Source organism: Diorhabda sublineata, chromosome 1, assembly GCF_026230105.1.
Source record: "Diorhabda sublineata isolate icDioSubl1.1 chromosome 1, icDioSubl1.1, whole genome shotgun sequence".
In the NCBI taxonomy this organism is placed as follows: Eukaryota; Metazoa; Arthropoda; class Insecta; order Coleoptera; family Chrysomelidae; genus Diorhabda; species Diorhabda sublineata.
Window position 1 is genome coordinate 35968481 of NC_079474.1, and position 23745 is coordinate 35992225.

Consider the following 23745-nt stretch of genomic DNA (forward strand, 5'->3'; position numbering starts at 1 on the left):
AAGAGTTTTAATGTTTTTTCTTAGTGTTTTCGTTTAATGTTGTCCTTCAAATATATGAAATAAGCTAAGACACACTTTCATAATGCTATACAATTTTAACTTGAACTTCTGTCGAAAATATTTTTAGACAGTTTAATTATTCCAAAGCGTTGTGTAAATTGTTATATATAGGAAGCTTCCAGATGATTCTGTGGCTTAAATAGTCTGATCAAAAGTGTGTGGTTTAAGTTTTCTCTCGTAAAAAGTTGATTTTTTATTATCAAAATGTCTTTTCCCAGGTCTCATTATGTAAGTTAATTCACTTATTAATCCAAATATGGTTTTGCACAACATGATTCTATAATTTCAGATTTATTTTTAGATTTTTTGCTACAATGATAGTATATCATACAATCTAAAATTTTTGGTATATTTGTGCCAAATATAGAGATAGAAAATCTTTTTGTAAATCTGTAATTTGATTAATATTTTTTAAAAGTTCTCATTTGGTTATTTTTTAAAATTAAATAAGTAATCTATGCTAATTTTTGAATACATTTCAATCAGTAACTAAATGGTTTCACTCGATTTAGACTATAACCTTATTAATGACTTTTTTAGAATATTCTAGAATCTTGTAGATTGATTTACCAGTTTTTTGACAAAAGAGTACTGCTAGTACATGTTACTTTTTACTACTCATTAAATATAAATTGATATGGTTCCTTGGAATAATTTTCCTATATAAATAAACATATAGATGCATTTATTTTCAGAAAACATTTATTCTTAGTATACAATAATATACTAATTTGCTTTGACCAATGAAATTAATTTTTGTCGAGTACTCATGGTTTTATATTGATATACCTGTTGTTAATTATTCACCTAATTTACACAAAAATAAACTTTTATCTTGATATTTACAAAAGGCATAAATGTAACTAAAGTCAATTGAAGATTATGCTTTTATATAAAATATTCATTCACAAAAACCAAATTTACAGGTTTAAACAAAATATTGCTAAACCAAATTTGCTTATTTAGATATTAGTAGTGTCTCAAGGTGACTTGACCTAAAGCAAAACAATGTACAGAGATATTTGTGAATTTTGTGATTCTTTTCGGTGAGGTTCTAATTTGTTTTTAGAATTCAAATGTACATCAACACTACATTCATGTTGCAGTATCGCCATTGTAGTTATTTGACCATACAGTTAGCTTATTGATTGCAATAAGTAAAGGTGAAATGCCATTCAATTCCCTCCTCTCCTTGTGGTCACTTGTAGCATGCATCAATTTTTATTGTTTATGTTGTCATAAAGATGCAGTTTAAACTCCAGAGCTTCTTAAGATAGAAGCTCAGTGGGTATGCCAAGTTGGATAGTAAGTGGTGTTACATTTGTAGCTTTACACAATCATAAGGACCAAGTTCTAATAATCATTGCTATATTCAAAAAGTTGTTTTATCGAGTAAATTGTAATGGCATGATAGATTTTGAAAAAAATAAATAAGAATCAGTAAAAAACCCAATGTGACAAAAATCAGACTTACTCTAGCTCTGAGGCACATATATTTTGCTAATATTTCATTATGTCCTGTTTTTTTGTAGGACATAGTACATGGTATTGTAAACACCCATACCAACAGCTTTGGCCTTTATATCCATATTTCCTGATTTTTCTTCTATTTTGAAATATTTAGTTGGTTATATTATTTTTCTTGCCCTACATTCTTTTTCTTCAATGATCCTCATTTTATTTACATTAAAGTAGTTTGATCTCAGTTTCCATTTAATTGAAAAAATCATTTTTAACCTAACTTCAATTCCACTTGGGATAGATAATTATAGTTTTTCTAGTAGAATCCATGATAATGATGGTAACTAAACTGTCTGGTGTATTCTCACTTTTCCTCTTTCGGCTTTTTTACTCAGAATAATCCTACTTATTACATTATTCATTCTTCAGTTTATTGCATTTTCTTCTAGACATGAGAATTTTATACATTTATGTGGCAGCAATTATTATTAATAATATTGAAAATATATTAACATATATTCTTAATTACTTGATTTTATTATGTTAATATACAGAAAACCTTGAAAAATGATGCTTTGTTTACAATTTGGTGTATTGTTTTTCAATCTCACCCAGTATATAAATGTAATATATTAAAAACAATAGATTCTACTTTGTCACGGGTAAGATTGTTTTTGAAATTATTATATTTTCTAGAAACCATTACACATTGCAATTTAATTACTCATGAATGAGTAGGTGTTGTAATAGATGATTGATAACTATTTTAGGTTATACTTTATATGTGTTTTTTGTATGTTTTGATATTTAGGTGGGAGTCTCGTTGCATGTATCATCGGTCTAATTAAGACATTTTATCAAAAAAAAATGCTTTATATAGTTTTATGTAAAAATTTTTTTATTTATTTATTTATAAAACAGATTTTTAATAATAAAAAAGGAATTTAAAATACGAGGTGCAACTAATATGCATATCAGAACAGCAAAACAAGATCCATCTATAGAAATTTTAGATAAAATCTATATTAGAGAAAATTTAAAGGGAAAAGGTGGGCCCCAGAAAGGATAAACATCTCACAAGAGAACAGAATTCATTGACTAGAAAGGGTGTTTTGAAAATATTTCCTGTGTCAAATAGAGATATAATGAAATAAATTATTTTATTCTGTTAATACCTTTACAACGTTTGTCTGTTATTGTTTTTTTTTCATTTTCCATCTTATAAAGTTATCAAATTAATTAAGGTTGTCAGATTTCCATATTTAATAAAAAAAACTTTTCTGTTTTGCATGTTCAAATAGATGTGTTCTGTTAATTGTAATGAATCATTTTGCACATAATATTTTAAACAATTTTTTGAGTCATAATAGTTCTTCTATTTTCTTCGCCCCACTCTTACCATCCTACTCAGTATTCCTGGTATAGTCTTGCCTTATGTTTGCTTCTTTATTAACTTTTGTTCATTCTCTATTACTTTCTTATTCTTATCTGTAAATATTCATCATTGATTGTTAGGTTATAATTTTAATTTTATTTAAAATATCACTTTCAATAAGTTTGACCAATACACTGTAAGTAAATGACGATTCAAGTAAATTTTTATGTGGGTCAAATGTCGATATTTAAACATATTTTGTAATAGTATTACTACAAGTTATATTTTTGTTTCAGAGTGGATTTCCATTTAATGCAGAGTCTGATAGAGACGAATTTCCATTCAACAGAAACAGACAAGGAAGTTTGAAATCAACTCTTGATGACATAGCAAAACGTCATCCAGAACTTGCTGAACATTTTCAAAACTTAAATCAAGGTCCTAAACCACGAAATAGACCGACAGAAGAGTTTAAAGCTAAATTCAGGAAACCATTTGGAGAACATTTTCCATTTGATGACGATTTTGATATAGATAAAAAATTTGCTCAGAAATTTTGTGAACCTAGAGAATTTTACGATCCTCAAGGACATTTTCCTCAAACAAGCTCTTATCAAGGAGAAAATAATACACATTCACAACAAACTCCAACTGAAGCCGCCGCTTCACAGCACTCACAACCTGAAAACAATTCTCCAGCCTCACAAAGTACACAAATTCCAGAAAAAGAAAAGATCGGTATACAACAAAGCAATACCGTAGATTTAGGACAGAAACAGGAACCTATTGATGACAGAAATCAAAGATCTATGTCTGCACCACCAGGAGAAACTCAAAAGCGATACACATCTAGTATTAATATCCCAGTAAATACACCTTCCGAGAATATGTCTCACAACCAGCAGCAGCACCAGGAGCCAAAATCAAATGAAAGGATTATTCCAATTCAGGTAGAGGGTCGAGATATTCCAGTTATTCCTAAAAACATTCATATACCCCCGACACAGTCACATCAAATGCCACAGAGACATGACCATTTTTCAAGGGCAGGGTTTCCCGACGAACATTTCAGTCAAAAATTTCCTCATAATTTTCAGCAACAACATCCTAAAGATGAAATACCTATTCCTGTACAAAGGGAGAAGCCTGCTGCAGAACAACACCAACAACAGGCACCTCCTCAACAAACAGCTCCCCAATCTCAAAAAGTTGAAACCCAAGAGCCTAAAGTTCCACCTCCAGAACGCAAACGCGTGTCTCCTATAGAGCAGATTCAGGAAATACAAAAGGACGTTTCTAATTTGATGGAACAAGTTGAAAAATTTACAGGAAAATCTAAAGACAAACAATATATATATTTAGATGAAATGTTAACTAGAAATTTAATAAAACTGGATAATATAGATACACAAGGACAAGAAAATATTCGTCTATCTAGAAAGGAAGCTATAAAATGTATACAACAAGCCATCTCTTTATTAGAAAGCAGGGCCTCATTAGACTCAGAAGAAAAAATGAATGTGGATGAAAACTCACAGGCTGTTGCTGAAGAAAAACAACAGGTTGTTCCAAATAATCCTGATAATGGTATTTCTACTAAACCCGAAGATACTAGTAACTCAAATGAACAACAAATACCAGAATCTCAACCTTCCACTGACATTGAGAAAATGGAAATAACAGAAAATAACACAACTGAACCAAATCAGACAACTGATTCTAAAGAGGAAAATTGTGAACCTACTAATAAGGAAACCAGAGCAGTATTAGTAAACCCTAAAGATGATAATGTACACGAAAATAAAGATGTAGCTGATCCGAGCAATCAGGATACTGTTGAAAAACAGAAGAATGAAGAATGTAAAAAAGGAGAAAAGAAAACTTGTAGTCCGCACTAATTTGTTAAAATATTTCAATAAGCAGTATAATATAAAATGAGTAGTTCATGTTGAGGGTGACGTCGTTTTTCCCAAAACTATTTCTTAGCAACAAAAAATTTTAATTGAAGTAATCAACAGTATGCCTATCAACATTCATTAATATTCATATCTACATATAATTGTAATTATATTTAGTTGAGCTGTGTGTAAAGAAGCTTGCCATTACTAGAAATTGAGATTCATTTATCAAGAACACTAGTAATTATTATATAATTAATTTTGTATAACCCGCCAAGTGATATTGTTTATTGTCAGTTTTTACTCAGTCACTTTTTTGTTATTTCACTGTTTCTTATAGATTTATCAAAAAAATTTTATGATTATGGGTTAAAATATCTTGCAAAATCATTTACAATTAGTACAAGTAGGGTGTTTTTTGTTTCCATATTGTATGCTGGTCTATAAAATGGTGGCTAAGTTTAATTTGTATAGATGAATAGACGTACTATATTAACAATTGTGATTTTCTTAGTTTTGACCTTAGAGTGAGTTCTTAAAAAAAGTTGTGGTGAAGGTTTGTTGATGGCAACATGGTAGATCTAATTTGGAATTGATAGTTTTTGAGATACCATTATCTACACAATCTCTAAAGGTCTAATATAAATTGTAACATCACATTGTAAAAATAATAGTTTAATTACTAAAAAAAAAAGAGATTGCTTCTGGTGTTCAAAATGAAATCGTTAATTTATTAGTCACATAAAAATGTTTTACTAGTTGTGATAGAATTTATTGAAATAAACTTAACAGCTATTTCATCCGATTTGCCAAAACAATGTTCATTAAGTCACCACATTTTCTCGTAAATACCGTTTTTTTTCCAATAAAAATATTTTATTTCAAAGACGACTTTTTTGGCAAAGAGCCAGATAAAGCACTTCCAAATGGTCTTGCATTTTTTGTTAATCTCCGAATCTAAGTTTATTTTTTGTAGTAAACAACAAGTAATAAATTATATTTACATATTTGACATTAAGTTGGTTTCTTAATACATGTTGTTCTACTAAATATCTTCAAAAGGCATTTCATTGTTTTAAGTTGCAGGTGTAGTGCGTTTAAAACAAAATTACAATTAATATGTCGTCTTTAAGTCTATAAATTTGGAAATGGTAAAAAATATATTGTACGTCTTGTATCGAGATTGGTTTGTAATGGTTCACTACAGAACCAGTTTGGTCAGTTTTATCAAAAGACAACTTCACTATACTTCAATTTTGAAGATGTATTTTGCTATGTTTAAGATTAATGGAAATATTTCAATATTTATAATATAATAATTGTACTGGTAGTGTGTGATCAATGAGTTTATATTTTTTACTTAGACTGAACTTTTCTGCCTTTTCAGAAACATAAAATCGATGAGAAGCATATAAAAAGGTTGCTTTGAAACAATTTTCATGATAGTTTTAGTCTTTAGTTAATTTTGAAAATATAAAACATTGATATACTCCCGCCACTCCATCTTCAAATTCATTTAACTACTTCACTTATATATATCTTATGTACTTTTCCTAATTTTTCAATCTAAGTGACAGCTTATTTTAATTCTGTACTTTTAATAGTTTTTCTCTCGTAGCTTCCGCTATCGATTTTTTTATAGATTATAAGGCTATCTTTAACCTTTACACTGTGAGTGTAATCCATCTATGCAAATTTGGAAGAGAAGTCTAATAGTCGAATCTATGAACCATATTTATCACATAATATATGTGAAAAATCAGCTACTGATGCCTACTTCTCATAGAATGTGATAATACCAAAAGCTTTTATTAAAAGTATGTAACTGTTAGATTTACTGAAAGCATTAATTATTTTCGACAAAGACAAATTTTTTGTTTGTCCTAAATATACCCTAGAGTATCTTAAACATGAGTCTTTGTATTGAAAATTAATTTTCTAAAGTTTTATAACGTTTTAAGTAATAATTATCATTTACATTACAAGTTACTTGACATCTTCAATAGGGGTTATACCCAGTAGTTGTGAGTCCTATTAAAAATAAAATTTCTTGTCTTTGCTGTTTCCTCTGTTCAATAAATTGTTTTATGGTAACTTTGAACTAATCTAATCTGTTTATAATTCATGACTGATACATATAAAAATATAAAAGATTTACACAAAAATCAACTTTTTTCAAATTATTTATGAATCTGTCATATTTTTTCTGTGACTATTATACAAGTATATTTAAAGTGAAAATTTTGTGATGCCACCCCAACGTTTGACTACTTATTTATATTACATTGTGATAAACGCTTTATATTAACAACAATGATGCTTTTGCAAAATATAATAATTCACTACAGATTTAGTGAGACTGATTTATTTTGTAGTCCGCACTACATTTAACAGTCAATTTGAATATTTATAATTTTAACATCAGTGTAAATATTTTGTTTAGGTCCAGCACTTTGACTGTGATTGTTTAGGTTTCTTGTGTTTTAATTTTTGCCTTTGTATATATGTTACAATTATTTAAAATTGTACTCATTAACTTGTTAATAAAAGTTGATTTTTCATATAAAATGTATTATTTATCTAAGTTGAACCATAAATATACACTTCCCATCGCATCATTTTTCTGTTGAAAAAATGGTAGTAAAACTGCACAATAATAAAATTGTTGTATTCTAAATTTCAACCACCTGGAAATACTTATATTTGACAAATAATATATAAAAAGAAATTTGACCTAAATTTAGAAAAAAATATGTTTGGATATATATTTATCACCTAGCACCTAGCAAATGTAAATTTTTGGAAGATTACTAACAATGACATCACTGATTATTGGACTGAAATCAAAAGTATTAACTAACCATACCTTTGATGGATTTTAAAAAAAAATTACGATGCATATATAAAAATTATTCTCGTACAAATTGAACGAAATGTACCATCAGGATGGTACAGCCCAAATAATCAAATAGGGGTTAACCTAGGTTCAATTCCAGGCATTTTGGACCTCAAATCGAGCTCCGAAAATTGTTTATTTCTTATTAATAGTGTAAATGAACAAAATTTTGGCAAAGTAAAATGGTCATAGTACTTGAAGTATCAGAAATCGCTTCTGATTTCAGTTACAAGTTCACGGTCCCGAGTTTGTTTGTCCAGCCATCTTCTGGACCCTTCTGATATCCTTTAAATCTATGATTGTGCTAGATCTCTTTATAAAAAGTATTCTCCAATCAACGCAATAATTGCAACACACTTTCAAGAATACGATTATGATGTTTGCCAAATTTAGGGGTCATTTTAAGGTGTTTTAAGTTGGTATTCATAAAATGATAAAGTATTAGTTGTTATAAATATTAATAAAATAAATTATTTCGGGTAGAAATATTGGAGAGCAACAATGTTCATTCCGTTAAATAAACCTAAAGCTCTTCAAACTTTTAGCTTAATTGCAAATTATCTATTTATTTCTTTGCAAGGAAATTAAGCTACCCATTGGAGTTTTTTGAATAGCTGGAATGTAGAGTCATACTTTTTATACATGTTGCAGAAAAATATACAGGGTCTCCGGTGGCAAAATTAGGATTTAAAATCTATATAACATGAAAACTACAGAACATATATATTTCTAGTTTTAATCAATATAAGGTAGAGAAATGCAGGTTTTATTTTTTTAAATTACATTGTCCAAATGTTGGCCGTTATGTCGGACACATTCTTGTAACCTGGCTTCGGTATTTCTTGCCACTGGAGAAGTGGCGCCGAGATGCCATTGACTTCGGGAACGAAATTTCCTTTCAGTTTAGAGATTGTCGCCGGGCTTGTTTCGTACACTTTTTAGATACCCCCACAGAAAAAAGTCCATGGGGTAAGATCCCAAGACCTGAGTGGCCAATGGATGTCACCGAAACGGCTTATCAATTTGCTATGGTCTCCCTAGCAGTCTGTAGTGTGATGCCATCTTGCTGAAACCATGTCTGTGGGGATTTTCTCTCAATGATGGAAATAAATAATCTAAATCTAATCTAATAAATTGCTATAAGCAACACCATCTACAGAAATTAGTTGCCCTTGACGGTTTTCAAAGAAATAGGGTCCAATTATTCCCCTGCTTGACAACGCACACTGGGACTAGGACTGTGTAGTGGTTGTTGATATTTTAAGCGGGGGTTTTGTCTTTTAGAGGACCAATAACGACAATTTTGCTAGTTTACACTTCCATTCAAATGAAAATGGGCTTCATCACTCCAAAAGATAGTGTCCACTGTGCGAAATCGCTCCAACATTAATCCTTGCATACTTTGAATTTTAAATGGATGAAATTTAAGATCTTTCTTTAATATTTCGTGCACTATAGTTTTTGGAAGCCCCAAGGCAGCCGCTCTCTTGCGAAAGGACTGACGCGGATTATCGCGCAAACTTGCCACGACGAGTTTAATGTATTCATTCGTTCTTGAAGTCCTGCTGGGTCCCAGTCGTGAGTTGTTTTCTGCTGAACTTGTTGCTCGGAGCCTTTGCACCGATGATCGAATCAAATCTTCACTCATATAACCGTCGATTATTGTAACCAAACCTTTGCTTTGAAATTCGAAATTGAAATCCTAATTTTGACAAGGGACACCCGTTAGATGTTAAAACTATTTCCTTTGATGTATTTGATCACCGTAAAAGATGATGAGTTACCTATCAAAGGAACACTTAGAAGGAGAAAAAACTGGTATCACAAGTATTCTAATAAAAAATAAAAGATGTTGAAAGTCAATGAAAATACAAAATGTACATACAGAACTAAATAAAATTATACCAGTTTTCAAATTAATGCCATGGATCTATGATTTTAGAAGGAATCTAAAAAATCATTCTATACCCCAATTAAATCAAACGTTATTGTGGTTTTAAATAAAAAAGCAGTTTAAGAATCCACAATTTCTATATTTTACTTATTTGAAAAATCAGCTTCCAATATGAAGCTATAAAATTCATTCGAGAAACGAATTTACTTCATCAAATATTATTCAAATCTAAACATTGTGGGTTATGTTTGAAACTTCCCTCGTCTTCCAAAACCGCATGTGGAGAACAAATCCAAGGATCTTGGGTCTCCTTTTGCCATTTATGCAACTTTTCCTTTAACTCGTTAAAAATTTGTTGTTGAGAACTCTTTTTTGCAATATTATTAAGTTCTTCTGGATCATACTTCAAATCATACAATTCCCACTCTGGACGTTTGTAATATTCCTGTAAAGTTTTATACCAAAAAGTGTTTTCATTTGTCCTGGTTTTATTCAAAATATCCTAAAAATTAAAATATATTTGCCAAATGCATTTATTCATGCCTATATTAAAATATTATTTATTATATTAACACTGTATAGTTTTTCTGTTACTTCTAACAAAAGAAAGTTTTATCATTTTTATGTTATCTATTTCTTCAGCTCTATTATAAAATAACTAGGATCTCAGCTGGTCTGCAAGGTAAGAAGCAAAAAAAGGTAACAAAAGAAAGTTTTACTATTTTCATGTTTATTACGTTATTAGTGTCTCCTTATTCTCTCCATCTAATTTATCTTTTGATATCTGTATTTTATCTTTTACAGTCTTTTTTATATCTCTATTTAATCTTGATAGCTCAACAATTTGATTTCCTATGAAATATATACCTCACTTAACAATAAATTTTATACGACTTCGGTTTTTTGTGATTTCACTAATGCCTTAGATTGTATTGATCATGAAATCTTTATATTTAATACATTAAGGTTTTTTTGTTCCCGCTAACTCCTCCTAGACTATTGACGTTAGAAAGTAAAGTGGGGTATCGCTGGAAAGGGTTAAGTCTCAGGGGTGGCCAGAAGCAATTTTTTTATATCTCGGGGGTTCTCGAGATATGAGAGGTCAAAGGTCAGAAAATGGTACATTCTAAACCCCAAGAAAAAAATTTTGCTACATTAATTTTTCTTTTCTTTTTATTAAAATATGTAAGACTCACGCCACGTGCGGCGCTAGTTCTTATTAATAAACTAAAGTATTATGGCATCTGATGTATTCCATTAAGATGGTTTGTATCTTACCTTGAAAATGGAAAACAATTGGTACGAGCTAATGGAAAAGTTTCAAGTAAATTGCCAGTTGACAATGGTGTACCTTAGCGTTCAGTTATATTTTTGGTATTCATTAATGATGTTACAGACTTATGAATTAATGGTAAATTTACTTTATTCGCAGATGACACCAGTGTAACCATGGGCAAAAATCTCTTTACTATTAAGTCTGACTCCAACGGTCTCTGTTTAAACATTGAGAAAACTTTAACTTTATCAAATAAAGGAGCTTTACCAGCTCTAAAACTCAACAGTGACTTAATACGATCCTCAAATTTAATCATGTTTCTTGATCTACATATTGACGGTGCCCTTGATTGGTCTATACATATAGAAAACCTGACAAAAAAATTGACCTCTGCTTGCTTTGCCATTAAATCTGTACTTGAAAACCTCGATTTCGTACTGCTGTAACAACGTACTACTCGTTGTTCAAATTCAATCTTCACACATTTATGGTTTGAGTAGTAGAGCGCATTGCGAATTCAAGTTTAAAAAACACAAAATTTCAACTCTGTTCGCTTTAGTCTGTTATTTAGATTCTACATATTACCTTTATAGTTAACACATTGCTTTTGGTTTCCTTTTCTATGTGTCTTTCCCAAATCTATTCATTTCCTTTTTGACTTAATGATTTATAGTGATGATTATATTTATTTTCAACTTACTTGGAATGTTGGAGACAAATATAAATCCTGGTCTATAGGAAAAGGTGAATAGTAATTTATATTATGTATAAGTTTGTATCTTTGTGTTCTAACCATTCGCATAGGGTAGTACATAGTAATTTCATGTAAATTATAACTTCCAAAAATAACTTCTTTTGATGTATCATCTGGTTCTAAAAGAAAAATGCATTTTATGTATAAAATATATTAATAAATAAATGTACACTAAGTTGGTCATTATTCAAATGCAAAAAATAGATTTGAAATTTTTGTTTTCCCTTTATCCATTGACTGGAGGCTAAAAAGACATGGTCTTATCTGTAAGATCCATTATTTGGTACTAAATGATCTATTCTTAATTAATTGAGATTTTAATAAGTGTGAAAATAAACTACATTCCAGCCAAAAATCAAACCTTGCTGGACAGATTGCACATCTCTCCAGAAGTAAAAAAAAATTAAAATAAAAAAGCAGATAGAAAGTAAATTTTCTATTCTCTTTTGATAATTGAAATGTAAAAAGAATAGAAATACATGAATTGCAATCAATTTTTGTTGCGTACAGTCAGTTACAGCCTTTCTCTTTCCGTTTGTTTTTTCTTCTATGTTGTGGTGTCTTTTTGTGTAGGGGTTGGGTGCCCCATAGTTTCAACTAGTGGCATTCTGATCAATGAGTCTCGCCTAGCGAAGGGTTTTAGTTCCTCCATAAGTGAGTCATCTATATATAATGTTTTTATTAAAATTTCAGTCATTGTTACTCCAAAGAGTAGCATAGGAAATAAAGCGTCCCTAATAGTAGAGTATGGATATTACTAGAAGTCTAATCACAATCGCCCAGTTTTTGGAAGGTTATTGGTGACACAGTCACATCACTCGTTCGATACCGGTTTTGTTCAAGGTGTTTACTCCCCTAGCTAGAGTAATCGGGATTGCTTCACCCATACTTAGAAAGAATACCAATCCCCTGAGCATTACATGAATTTGAATCAAGTTTTCAATCGAAAATCCCCACTGGTCGACGTAAATCATGAAATAGATGTTATGCCTCTTCTGTTTTGCTAGGTGTAATAGGGAGAGAAGCCATATAGTCCAAGGGATACTTCTTTATGTACATTTGTTTCTAAAACTGATTAAAAAGGTAGTTACAACTTTTAAAGGGATAAATTGAAGATTTCTTGTTTTAAAATATTTACTAAATGATTTTAATTATGAGCACCTACCCACTCCCATACGAATATCATTATCAAGAAAAAATTATCTCATATAATCAGGGCAAGTGAAACAGAATAAGAGATAATGCTAAAAAGACAATTCCAGTAGTAACAACTATGTTCGTATACTGGTAAAAAACATTTCAACTGATCATTATGCCCCCAAATAAACAGTGATATTTGAAATAGCATTCAGAGATTTTATTTTGCACCAGGATCTATAGTGAAAATTCAAATTTATTGTTTAAGTTGATTTATTACAGGAGTTCAAAAATTAATCATAATAGATTCGTTTGAGATTATTTGAACAAAAAATGCATTTGAAAGAATAGGAGTGGTAACCATGAGTTGTATAGAGAGAGTTGTATGGGAAAACAAATTTTTATAAAGTGGATAGTGGATTACAATCATTTGCATACTACATACCTTTAACAAGAAGTGGAAGTAAACTTCTACCATATAAATGATCAAATTCTTCAACAGAATTAGTTTCTCCTTTAATTCCATACCAATCCAATAGTGTAGGGACAATATCTAATAAACTTGTTAAAGAATTTGTTACTTGACCTCGTCTTTCTTTATGAAGTGGGGATGAAATAAATAAAGGCTCTTGTATTCCAGAATCATACATATTTGTCCTTCCATTTGGAAAAGGTATGCCATTATCACTTGAATAAATGATCAGAGTGTTATCATAATGACCAGAGTTTTTTAATTCTTCGATGATTAAGCCAACACCTAAAAAAGGGATTGTGTTAATATACATCATGTTTTTAATACAGAAGATATATCAAAGCAACCAGCAAAAATTATATATTATTACTAACATGTCCATGACATGGACCGTGAAGTCGATCTTATCAGATTATAATGGAAGAGTCTAAAATTTGGTGAGGCGCGAAAAATAACTAGGAAAGCGTTTGATACTGTTTTTCTACAAGTTCTTATCACAGCGGCGATTTGTTTATAATATTTTTATTTGTCTGTTTGTTTACTTTCTAGAATTATTGAGAAAATCCTTTCTAGTATAAATTCATGCAGATTCAGCAGCGAGAAGTCAGCATATGATTGAATGTCATAGTGAACGAAATAGTAACTGGTGAATTTAAATAAATTATACAAGTAGTAACCAGTTAATTATTATAAATAGTAAGTAGTTATTATGAATAGTGTCTAGAGTGAGTGTGTAAATAAATTAAGTAAGAGAGTGTATAAATTCACCCCACCATTAGAAATAGTTTAAATAAAGAAGAGGTGAAGTTGCTAAAGTTTTGTACTACCATGTCGCATTTAACTTATTTCAATTTGTAAGTACCTTGATCAAGCCTTGAAATAGTTGTATATTGATTAGCAACATCCTTTCTAGCTTCCCAAGTATTTGGAATAAAATAAGGTAGTTCAAGCTCATCTGGTTGGTAAATAATTGGTTGCCAATCGGGGATATAACCCATACCTGGTTCGCCATTTCCAAACCGTTGACAAAATTCTCCATATTCGGGATTTGTATGACCGCAACGATGTGGGTCATGAAATGCAATATATAAAAAGAAAGGACTAAAAATTAAAAATAAAGTATTTGAATTATTTCCTTGTCCACTAAATACGTACAATATGAAATATTAAATTATATTTTTTTCTTTTTGTGAATATGCGATCCTGGGAAAGAAAACTCAACTGTATTAATGTAAAATGGCAATCTTGAGAGGTATTGATAATATGTTGGGGATTCAAAAAAAGACTTTGAAGTTTAGAATAATTGTAAATCACATTTACAATGTGAAGGCAGTGTTTATGGCAGTCCAGAATGGATTCACATAATTAAATAATTGAAATAATTTGTTAATGTCTAAGAAATATTCTTAAAAGGTTTATGTTTCATTATTTCATTATCTTCATTCTCCTTATCCTAAATTCAAAATATGCAGGTTTGAGTCCAGAGTTTTGCTCAGTGGGTTAGGATATAGTCCGGGGAACCTTTGGTCTGGTAGCCTTTAAAAAACTGTTTTTAAATAGAGTTGTTTTATCCCTTCAGAGAGTGCTATCTGTAGCTTTAGAAAAAATTACTACATAATTCTTAGGCTCAAAATTGTAAGCCTTGACATATTTCAAGTTAGTTAATTTATTTAACTAGAAAGTAAGTACTGACATAGTCTCGTAGTCAAAATTATTGTTTGCACAAAATATTATTATGATACAGAATGTTCGGAAACTTTCTTGGAGTAACATTGTAACAAGACAAAAAAACCAATCAATATATTAATTTTATAGGACTGCCTTTGACATTAGAATGAGATTCTAATTATACCTTGCAAGATATAAATTATTTGATTTTTTTTATAGAACATTATTATATTTTTTGACTCTGAAGGGTCCGGTACCATCATCCCCCAACCCGTAAACACGCCACTAAAAATATGGGCTACCCCTTTCTGTTCTCCACCAATTAAAAGTTAGTAATAATGTTATAATATTGAAAAAATAATTGAAATTTAAACTTACTCAGATGTATTTAAAAATGTTCTAGTCAACAATTTAATATGTGTGATATTCCGCCCCACCTGAAATATGGAATTATTCTCCTCAGTTTCTGCATAATCAAATGGATACACATTTTCTGGACCAACATGTTTCTTACCAATAATGCCTAGAATATTAATTTTTATTAAACATTTAAGAGTTATAAACATCTATGATTATAGAATATATGAAAGTTGTTTTCAAAATTTAGCAAACTCATTAAATGAGTAAACAATTTCCGTCTTTTTCACTCCTTTCTTTTGAAGTAAAGCTCTGTTTTTAAAAGGTAGAACTATTTGAGGATATTTTAATTATGGTAGTATATTTGTTGATAATTAAATCTCGATAACAATAAAAATAGGTTCTCCAAAATTTATTAGCTTAATAAATGAAAAACTTCTTACCTGTTCTAATGCCTTGATTTTTCAAAATTTTTGTTATACTCTTAACTTTATTAAAAGAATTAAAATTATGAACCCCTTGATGTAATCCATACATTCCATTCTGATGTGACGGCATTCCTGTAAGCAAAGCTGCTCGACTGTAAATTAAAAAAAACACTGTACAGATGCTAAAAAAGTCAAAGGATTTCATAGTTTGTGACCATAACTTTTCAATTAATTCATATGCATTAACAGTCCAGCATATAAATATATTTTTTAATTTACATGTAGGTATAAATGCATTTTTGAAGGTTAGATGTATGGACATTGGTAGGTTTCACAATAATGGAAAAACGAGGCTCCAAACCTGTTCAATCGTTAACGAAAAAACTATGCATACTCAAAAATTCACTCACACCAAATTAAGTTGAAATTATGGAATGGTGTTTTGGAAGGTTAGATTAAAGTAGAAAAAATCAGGAACTTGGTAGGTTTTCCAGTGTTAGTAATATGGGACTCCAAACTTGTTCCATCATTAAAGAAAAACATATGCATATTTAAACATTCACTTACACCCAAATAAGTGGAGCATTGAACTGATATTATCGAATGGTGTTTCTGAAAGTTGGATGTATATAGAAAAAAATCAGGACGTGGATAGGTCTCACAGTGTTAGTTATTCGAGTCTTCAAACTTGTACAATCATTAAAGGAAAACATATGCATATTCAAAAATTCACTCAAGTAAAAATTATACACTAATCAATACTATATAAATGAAAAAAGAAATATACTTGAAATTTATAATAAGAGGATTATATAAAAAAATAATTGGAACTAATGAGTCTTTAGAAATTGAAATATGTATTTTGTTGATTAAAAATAGTTATATAACTGAAATTGCTTTATTGGCACTTGATCATGAAGAGCATCAATTGGATATATAATTTGCTATTTAATGTATGTATTAGAATTGGTTTGTAACTTAATATTTTCTGCTAACCACCAGGTATATACTTATTATCACCTATATTTTAATTCAAATAATTATTCCCTTTTCAGTTAATTTTTCCATGTTGATTTTTTAAATTTTTTATATGAGTTTATCTTAAGTGTTAACTTAGTACTAAAAATACTGAATTATCAATATACTCCAATGTAACAATTTTCATGAAATAAATTACTTTCATCTAATTAAGACTATATTTAAGTTTCTAAATCTTTTTCATTTTAGGCCTCTTCTGTTTCAAAATTAGTTTTTTTAAATAATTTTTGAAAGATAGATAAAATTAACGTTTTGGCTTTTCTTTAAGTATCAAAATATGAAACAGAAGAGACCTGAAACCAAGAAGATTTAGAAACAAACATATCAAAAGGTCTAAGAAATAAGAAATTAAAGAAAATTATCACTATTAATACTACGAAACTGCTTACCTAGGAGAACAGCTACTCACTGAAGTAAACGCTCTATTAAAAATTAAACTTTCTTTTGCCAATTTATCCAAATTAGGCGTTTGGCAAATTTTGTTTCTGTATGTACCCATTTCAAAGCCTCCATCATCAGCTAAATAATTAAATATTCAATTCATGAAAAAATGAATTATCAAAGTTGTAGACTCTGTTTTTAATGGTTTTTTTTCAATTTACTTACCCAAAATAACAACAGCATTCAAAGCTTTAGTTAAACTAGAATCCACACATATGAAAATAGTAAAAAAAAGTAACAGATACATTTTTCCAATTTTAATTAAAGTCTTTTACTAGTTTCTAGAATAATCACCAATGAAGAAGTAAATTGATGATGACAACAAAAATCACTAAAAGTTCTGTATAAAAAATGTTTGCATCGTTTTAGTAGAAAGTCTAAAAATACAGTAAGTCATTGGAGTCTAAATATCACGCTTTATTATTAATGTATAGTTAAAACAATTGCTTGACTACATTTTACATATAATGTAAATTCGATTGGAACCAGTTCTATAATCAAATTGAAATTATCCAACTTATCCTACTTTCTACCACATTGCATCTTGATTTTTGAATGGATTGATCTATAGTTCTTTTTACTACATTTTTTCACTAATCTGCCAAATTTTATGTAATTACGGTCCTGCCGATATCAGCCGTCACGTTACTTTTAACCATTTGTCGTAAGTCGTTGTCAACTCAAAAACTCGTGGAAGCAAAGTTCAAGCTAGTAAAAGAACGAAGAAGAAAAAGATTGTTGCTAATATCGTAGTTTACAAAAATAAATACATAATAGTACACATTACTTAGCGAATTAATACATACAGCTTTACAATAACAATGTTTGGATGTTATAACTAAATTATTAGAATCAACTTATATTCATAATGGGTACGCTATCTTTGAAGTGCCCTTTATGTTGTGGGGAACATTTTTCATCTCGTCAGTTGTTAAGGGACCATATTCTCGAAGTAATAAACAACCCATCATGTTCAATCTGTAATTCAGGATTCAATAATATAAATGAATTAGCTAATCATTTAGAAACAGAATGTGATGCTCAATTGACAAATTTAGATGGGAGAAATGAAAATCAAGATAATGATGAAATTGAGAAAGAAACTGAAGGATCAGTTGTTCATTCTGATAAAGAAATTCATGAAGTTACTGAAACAGAACAAGGTAAAACCGATTCAGAGAACTGTACAACTGAAGATGCTGTAAATTTTGACACCCAAGGTGATAATGGTCAAGTTACATACATGTGTATAATGTGTAATGTACAGTTTACTTCTATCGAAGAGCATTTAGCTAAATACCATGATGGGGAAGAAGTGATGCTGGTGAGTTACTTGTTTCATTTTAAATGGAGTTTATCAACTTTATACAATGACCCATCAGGGATACATGAGAACTTTAAAAGTAGGCAAATATTTTTATATGTCATTGTATTGAATAAGAACCAAATTCCATGCTATTTTCATCATTACTTAAATGTTTTTTTGTACTCTCATGATGACATAAGTATTCTTCTACATATGCCATTATGCAATTTTTTCTTCCTGACATAACTCAAATAGTATAACTTTTTATCATTTGAATTTAGAATAAAAAATATAAGTAGATACATTTGCACATCACTGAACGTAAATCATATCAATAAATTCTCTCTTCATTATTTTTATTCTAAATGCAAAAATCAGTCAAATTTTATTCCCACATAGAATATTTTAGTCTTAGTTCATCATTTTTTCCAAATCTTATAAATCAAGACTTATCGATGAAATTTCTCTGTATTATTTAAATTAGCTGAAAAATAAAAATTCTTATGAATAATTTTCTTGACATAAGCAATGATACTTTAATTAATTCTAGTAACTCTTTCCGTAATATACCTAAGTAATTGGAATAATATTTATGTTCATAGGAAACTGAGGAGTTTGATCCAGAAGGTGAACAAGAGTTGGAAGTAGACCAGTCCGTAAAAGTTGAACAAGATAACAATTTTGAATTGTCACAAAATTCTGCTGATGAAAATGAACAATATATTATTGAAGATGACAATGATGACCAAGATGAAGAACCGAGAGATCCAACTTGGGAAATGCAGAATCACAACCTTGCTCCTTTTACAGAAAATTATCAAATAGAAAATGGAAACCTTAGAAAAATAACTGAAGAAGAGGCTGCTGAAATCAGTGATCATAATTCAATAATTCAAATTCATCAATGTCCTAAATGTTATTTACAATTTCCCAAATTTGACCATTATATCAAACACAATTGTATACCAGGTAAAATGCGAAAAAGGCATAAATGTGTTTATTGTTCTGCAGTGTTTGAGAGTCAAGAGTCTCTTAACACCCATTTAAATTTTCACATAAATCCAACTTCAGATGCTACACCAAGTAAGGTCATCACTCTAGCTCCACACCTTTGTGACATTTGCAATACCATGTTTCCTTCATTCAAAAGTCTCCGATTGCACAAAAGAATGCATGAACCCATGAAACGTAAAGAAATCACACCAGGATCTGGTGATCCTGATGGTCGACCTATGTTTACTTGTAATATATGCGGAGAAACTTATGGCCTTGAATTTAAAAAAATTCATATGGAGTCCCATTCTGATAAGGACAATTTTTTTTGTACTACCTGTAATCGACAATTTGATTCGCAAGAAAATCTTGAAATGCACATGAAAGCTCATAATAATTCAAAAAAATTTCTATGTTCTTATTGTAAAAAAGCTTTCACCAACTATGGTGCTTTGCATGACCATGTGAGTAATCAGTGCCAAAACAGGCATTATGAATGTCAATATTGTGGAAGACGGTTCTCCCGACCTCATGAGAAAGTTAAACATGAAAGAATTCACACTGGCGAAAAACCACACGTTTGCCAAATTTGTGGAAAAGCATTTAGGGTAAGTTACTGTCTTACTCTACATATGAGGACTCATTCGGGTACAAGACCATACGAATGTCCTCACTGTAATAAACGCTTCAAATCCCACAGTGTGTACAACCATCATTTACTTATACATTCAGATGTAAGAGCATATAAATGTTCTTATTGTCCAAAAACTTTCAAAACAAGTGTACAATTGGCTGGTCATAAAAATAGTCACATTAAACCTTTCAGTTGTACAGAATGCAACCGACCTTTTGCTTCTCTGTATGCTGTTAGAGCACATATGGAAACCCACAAGAGAGAAAACAATTTAAAATTCGATTGTTGGCTGTGTGGAGCTACTTATGCCAGGGCATTTGCACTTAAAGATCATATGAAAGCACAACATTCTGGAGAAGAAGTTTTAGTTGAAATAGAAACTGAAGATACCGACGAAAACAATTTATTAAAAGAAGAAGAAAGCGCCACGGAAGAAATATTAAAATAAAGTATAAAATCTATTGTGTATAGTTTAATCTTAGATACTTCTCTATCGTTTTTATTAATTGATTAAAATACAGTATATACATATTGAGAGAGTATGTTTTATTACCATTAAAATTATAATTCTCGAGGAAAACAACGGTAAATAAAACAAAAATTTTAGAAAATATTTTTAATAAACAAGAATTTTCCTAAATGTTGTGTAGTATTCGTTTATGTGAAACGTCAAGAGAAATACAAACATAACAAAGTAGATTATAAATTAATTAGGAAGAATATAGGAATAAGAGAAAAACTTTTGGAATAATGAGTCACAAACAATTAAATAGTTTAAAAAAACTAAAAAACATGCTTTCAAAGCATATCAAACTAAAAAGTAATTTTTAAAATAAATATATATATATATATATATATATATATATATATATATATATATATATATATATATATATATTACACTTACCCTTTTTAGTTACATATGCAATGAAAGCGCGATACTATATTTAATTGATACCACCCTCCTATAATGGTATTGCTGCTTATATACCTACATCTCGTCGAAACTTATATCGAGCCATAACGATATAGTTGGTAAGATTATCGAAGTGCTTAATTTCCAGCACGGAGATCAAAAGGTTGGAATCATCTGTCGAATGAATTTTTGATTAAATGAGCCACTTGCTTTTAGTCCAAAGGAGAATTACAAACAAGCTCACTATCGAACAAATCCACATACTACTATGAGGCTACTTACTATTGGCGTGTTAAAAACGAATGTTACTACTATAAACTGAAGTACAAATATTCAATTATATGATAAAATGCTTTAGCTAGAAGCAAATATAAGGTTTCTATTCTGCAATATATACCAAAAAATTTCAAGTTTAAAATTGTCTGATCATTGAGAAAAATGGACAATTTATAAAATAGTGTTACTTAGAAGTAACTATTAGTCAGACCATGCCTCAATAGAAGCAACATTTTTACAGAGAAGTACCCAGAATGTTACTGATATGGGCGTTACAGTGGATGTATTTGATTATCAGACTTCAATAAGATTATTAAATACTGATTTCCAGGAGAGATGAATTAATTTTTTTGAAGTCTTATGTTCGATGTAGGAGTGTGTATACATTTTGAGGCTCAACTTTAAGAGAAAAACGACATTGATTTATTAGAGAGAACATTATTAAAATTATTCAGTGTAGCAAGTAGACATAGAAAGTCTAAAGTTGTTGAGACTAATAACCAAAGTTAAAATTACATAAGTAAAATACTTTATGATAATAAAACGAGAAGGAACAATGAATTAGTATTGTCAGGAAAAAACTAGTTGTTCTTTCAGAGCTACGGACGAGGTAATATGCCTCTTCTATTACGCTATTGATGTACGTCATTCTAGTTCAAAAAAATAAACAGATACATAGTTTACTTGTCTTAACACTATGGATCCATTCGGAGAGGTCAAAGCTCTCATAAAGTGATCTTGGAACATTGTTTAATAAAAGAATAAAGAAAAATGTTGAAGGTAGATAATTGCGAATAAATTTCAAAAAAATTCATAAATGAATATATATAAACTCATTCTAGTTTTCTAATAGAATTCTTGAGGTTGAACTACGATAGGTTTCAAGGGCATGAACGATATACCATCGAAAATGCGGGTTTATCCCAAGTGGGCCTTACCTTAACTAAGGAGGACGTAGTATTTGAAAATCAACAAATTAAATGTAAAATTTCACTACGAAGTCATTTCAGGTGTCTAGGGGATTTAGAAAAAAGAGGGGAGAGTTGACAAGAATAGTAACTAAAGATTTTGTGATTCTGATTATGGAACCAAAGTGATGTTTGGTTAGTAGCAGTCCCCTAGTTAATATTTGGATGATTAAACAGTGGAAAGTTTTACTGAAACAATTTAAAATATTCATATTGTTCAAATCAAAATAAAGTGCATGATATACCTATGTTAGTTAATAAGAAAGTTAATGCTTTTTCTGCCTGATCTATTTCATTATAGATTTTTTCTGTGACCAGTTGATCACAGCAAGCTGATTGTTTAATCATCTAATAAACATATTCTTTAAATATTACTTATAATAATTTTAAATTTTAAGAAATCACATGTTTGTCAATAATTAACTCACAGTTTATATTCAAACAAATTTTATTTACCTAATGTAAGTTTAGAATCAGTAAAAATTTTTTACCTTATTGATGAGATGGGTTCACATATATTAGATATCTAAGACATTTAACACCATAGAAAGTGGTGATACCAATATATTGCCACAATAAACAAGAAGCAATTGATAGACATGTGGTATTAGCATAAATAGCTTTGAAATTATCAATAACTATTTAAAAATTGTAAAACATTAATACTGTCTAGTTATTTACATCTTATAGTCAACTTTTCATTTGGAATAACTACAATTTACACTTGTACAATTTGTTTATATTCAATTTTAAATATTGAAGTTATTGTTCCCTCTTTTAAAAAGTACATATATTAACAATTGTCTTCTGTATCAATATTAGCTAATTTTTCAAGTAGTAATTCCATTGAAAGTTTTTTAGGCTTCATACTTCCTCTCTCTTTAGCTTTCATACTTCGTTTCCTAACTTTACTTCTATTTTTCACCAAAGAAATTTCTACTGGAAATTGCATACTTCTGGAAAATTTACGTCTGCTCATAATTATATCTGTAGAGATTGGATCTTCAAAAATTGTTTCTAAATGTGTTTGGTGCCTTTTAACTCTTTTATTCAAATAATAATTGATAAGTATTTTAGAATTCAGATCATCTGGCAATTTTTTTGGTTTGGATTGTACTCTTCTCTTATCATTCGGAGGGGGCTGTTTCCTCCGAGTTGATCGTCTTGTAGCTTCTGCTACACATTCTACTTCAGATGGAGCACTATCATTTTCACAGATCTTTATTTTGTCTTCTCCAATTTCTAACTGAGAAATGTCTACTTCTAATAAATTATTTTTATCCATTTTTATATTTTATGAAACAGATAATTTTGATTTATTACTGACCTGGTCAATCTAAAATCTAAGCAATACACACATGACAGCTGTGTTCAAAAAATACAACAACCTCTTCCACCTATACTTTAACCTCTACTGACAGGTCACCTATATAGTTGGTTTGTGTCTCTACTTCTTATGTTAGCCTCGCTCCAAATGTCCCTTCAGTGCATATATAA

The 23745-nt window shown here is 29.7% G+C and overlaps 4 protein-coding genes across 4 annotated transcripts; 2 read left to right on the forward strand and 2 right to left on the reverse strand.

Moving 5' to 3' along the window:
- The first annotated feature begins 4 nt into the window (after positions 1-4).
- On the forward strand, positions 5-7362 carry LOC130452806 (BAG domain-containing protein Samui). Its single transcript, XM_056792266.1, has 2 exons — positions 5-288; positions 3193-7362. Exons 1-2 carry the CDS (start codon positions 265-267, stop codon positions 4792-4794), a joined length of 1626 nt encoding a protein of 541 aa, XP_056648244.1. The 5' UTR covers positions 5-264; the 3' UTR covers positions 4795-7362.
- A 2346-nt stretch (positions 7363-9708) lies between these two features.
- On the reverse strand, positions 9709-17460 carry LOC130452475 (N-sulphoglucosamine sulphohydrolase). The gene is made up of 8 exons (XM_056791779.1): positions 17321-17460; positions 17104-17233; positions 15692-15828; positions 15270-15414; positions 14086-14324; positions 13197-13508; positions 11561-11733; positions 9709-10086 (listed from the first exon to the last, which is right to left on the reverse strand). The coding sequence occupies exons 1-8, from the start codon at positions 17400-17402 to the stop codon at positions 9796-9798; spliced, it is 1509 nt and encodes a 502-aa protein (XP_056647757.1). The 5' UTR covers positions 17403-17460; the 3' UTR covers positions 9709-9795.
- LOC130452474 (zinc finger protein 883-like) lies at positions 17433-20625 on the forward strand. Its single transcript, XM_056791778.1, has 2 exons — positions 17433-18479; positions 19064-20625. The coding sequence occupies exons 1-2, from the start codon at positions 18024-18026 to the stop codon at positions 20534-20536; spliced, it is 1929 nt and encodes a 642-aa protein (XP_056647756.1). The 5' UTR covers positions 17433-18023; the 3' UTR covers positions 20537-20625.
- A 366-nt stretch (positions 20626-20991) lies between these two features.
- Positions 20992-23661, reverse strand: LOC130452476 (uncharacterized). Its single transcript, XM_056791780.1, has one exon. It carries the CDS (start codon positions 23531-23533, stop codon positions 23042-23044), a length of 492 nt encoding a protein of 163 aa, XP_056647758.1. The 5' UTR covers positions 23534-23661; the 3' UTR covers positions 20992-23041.
- Between the last annotated feature and the right edge of the window lie 84 nt (positions 23662-23745).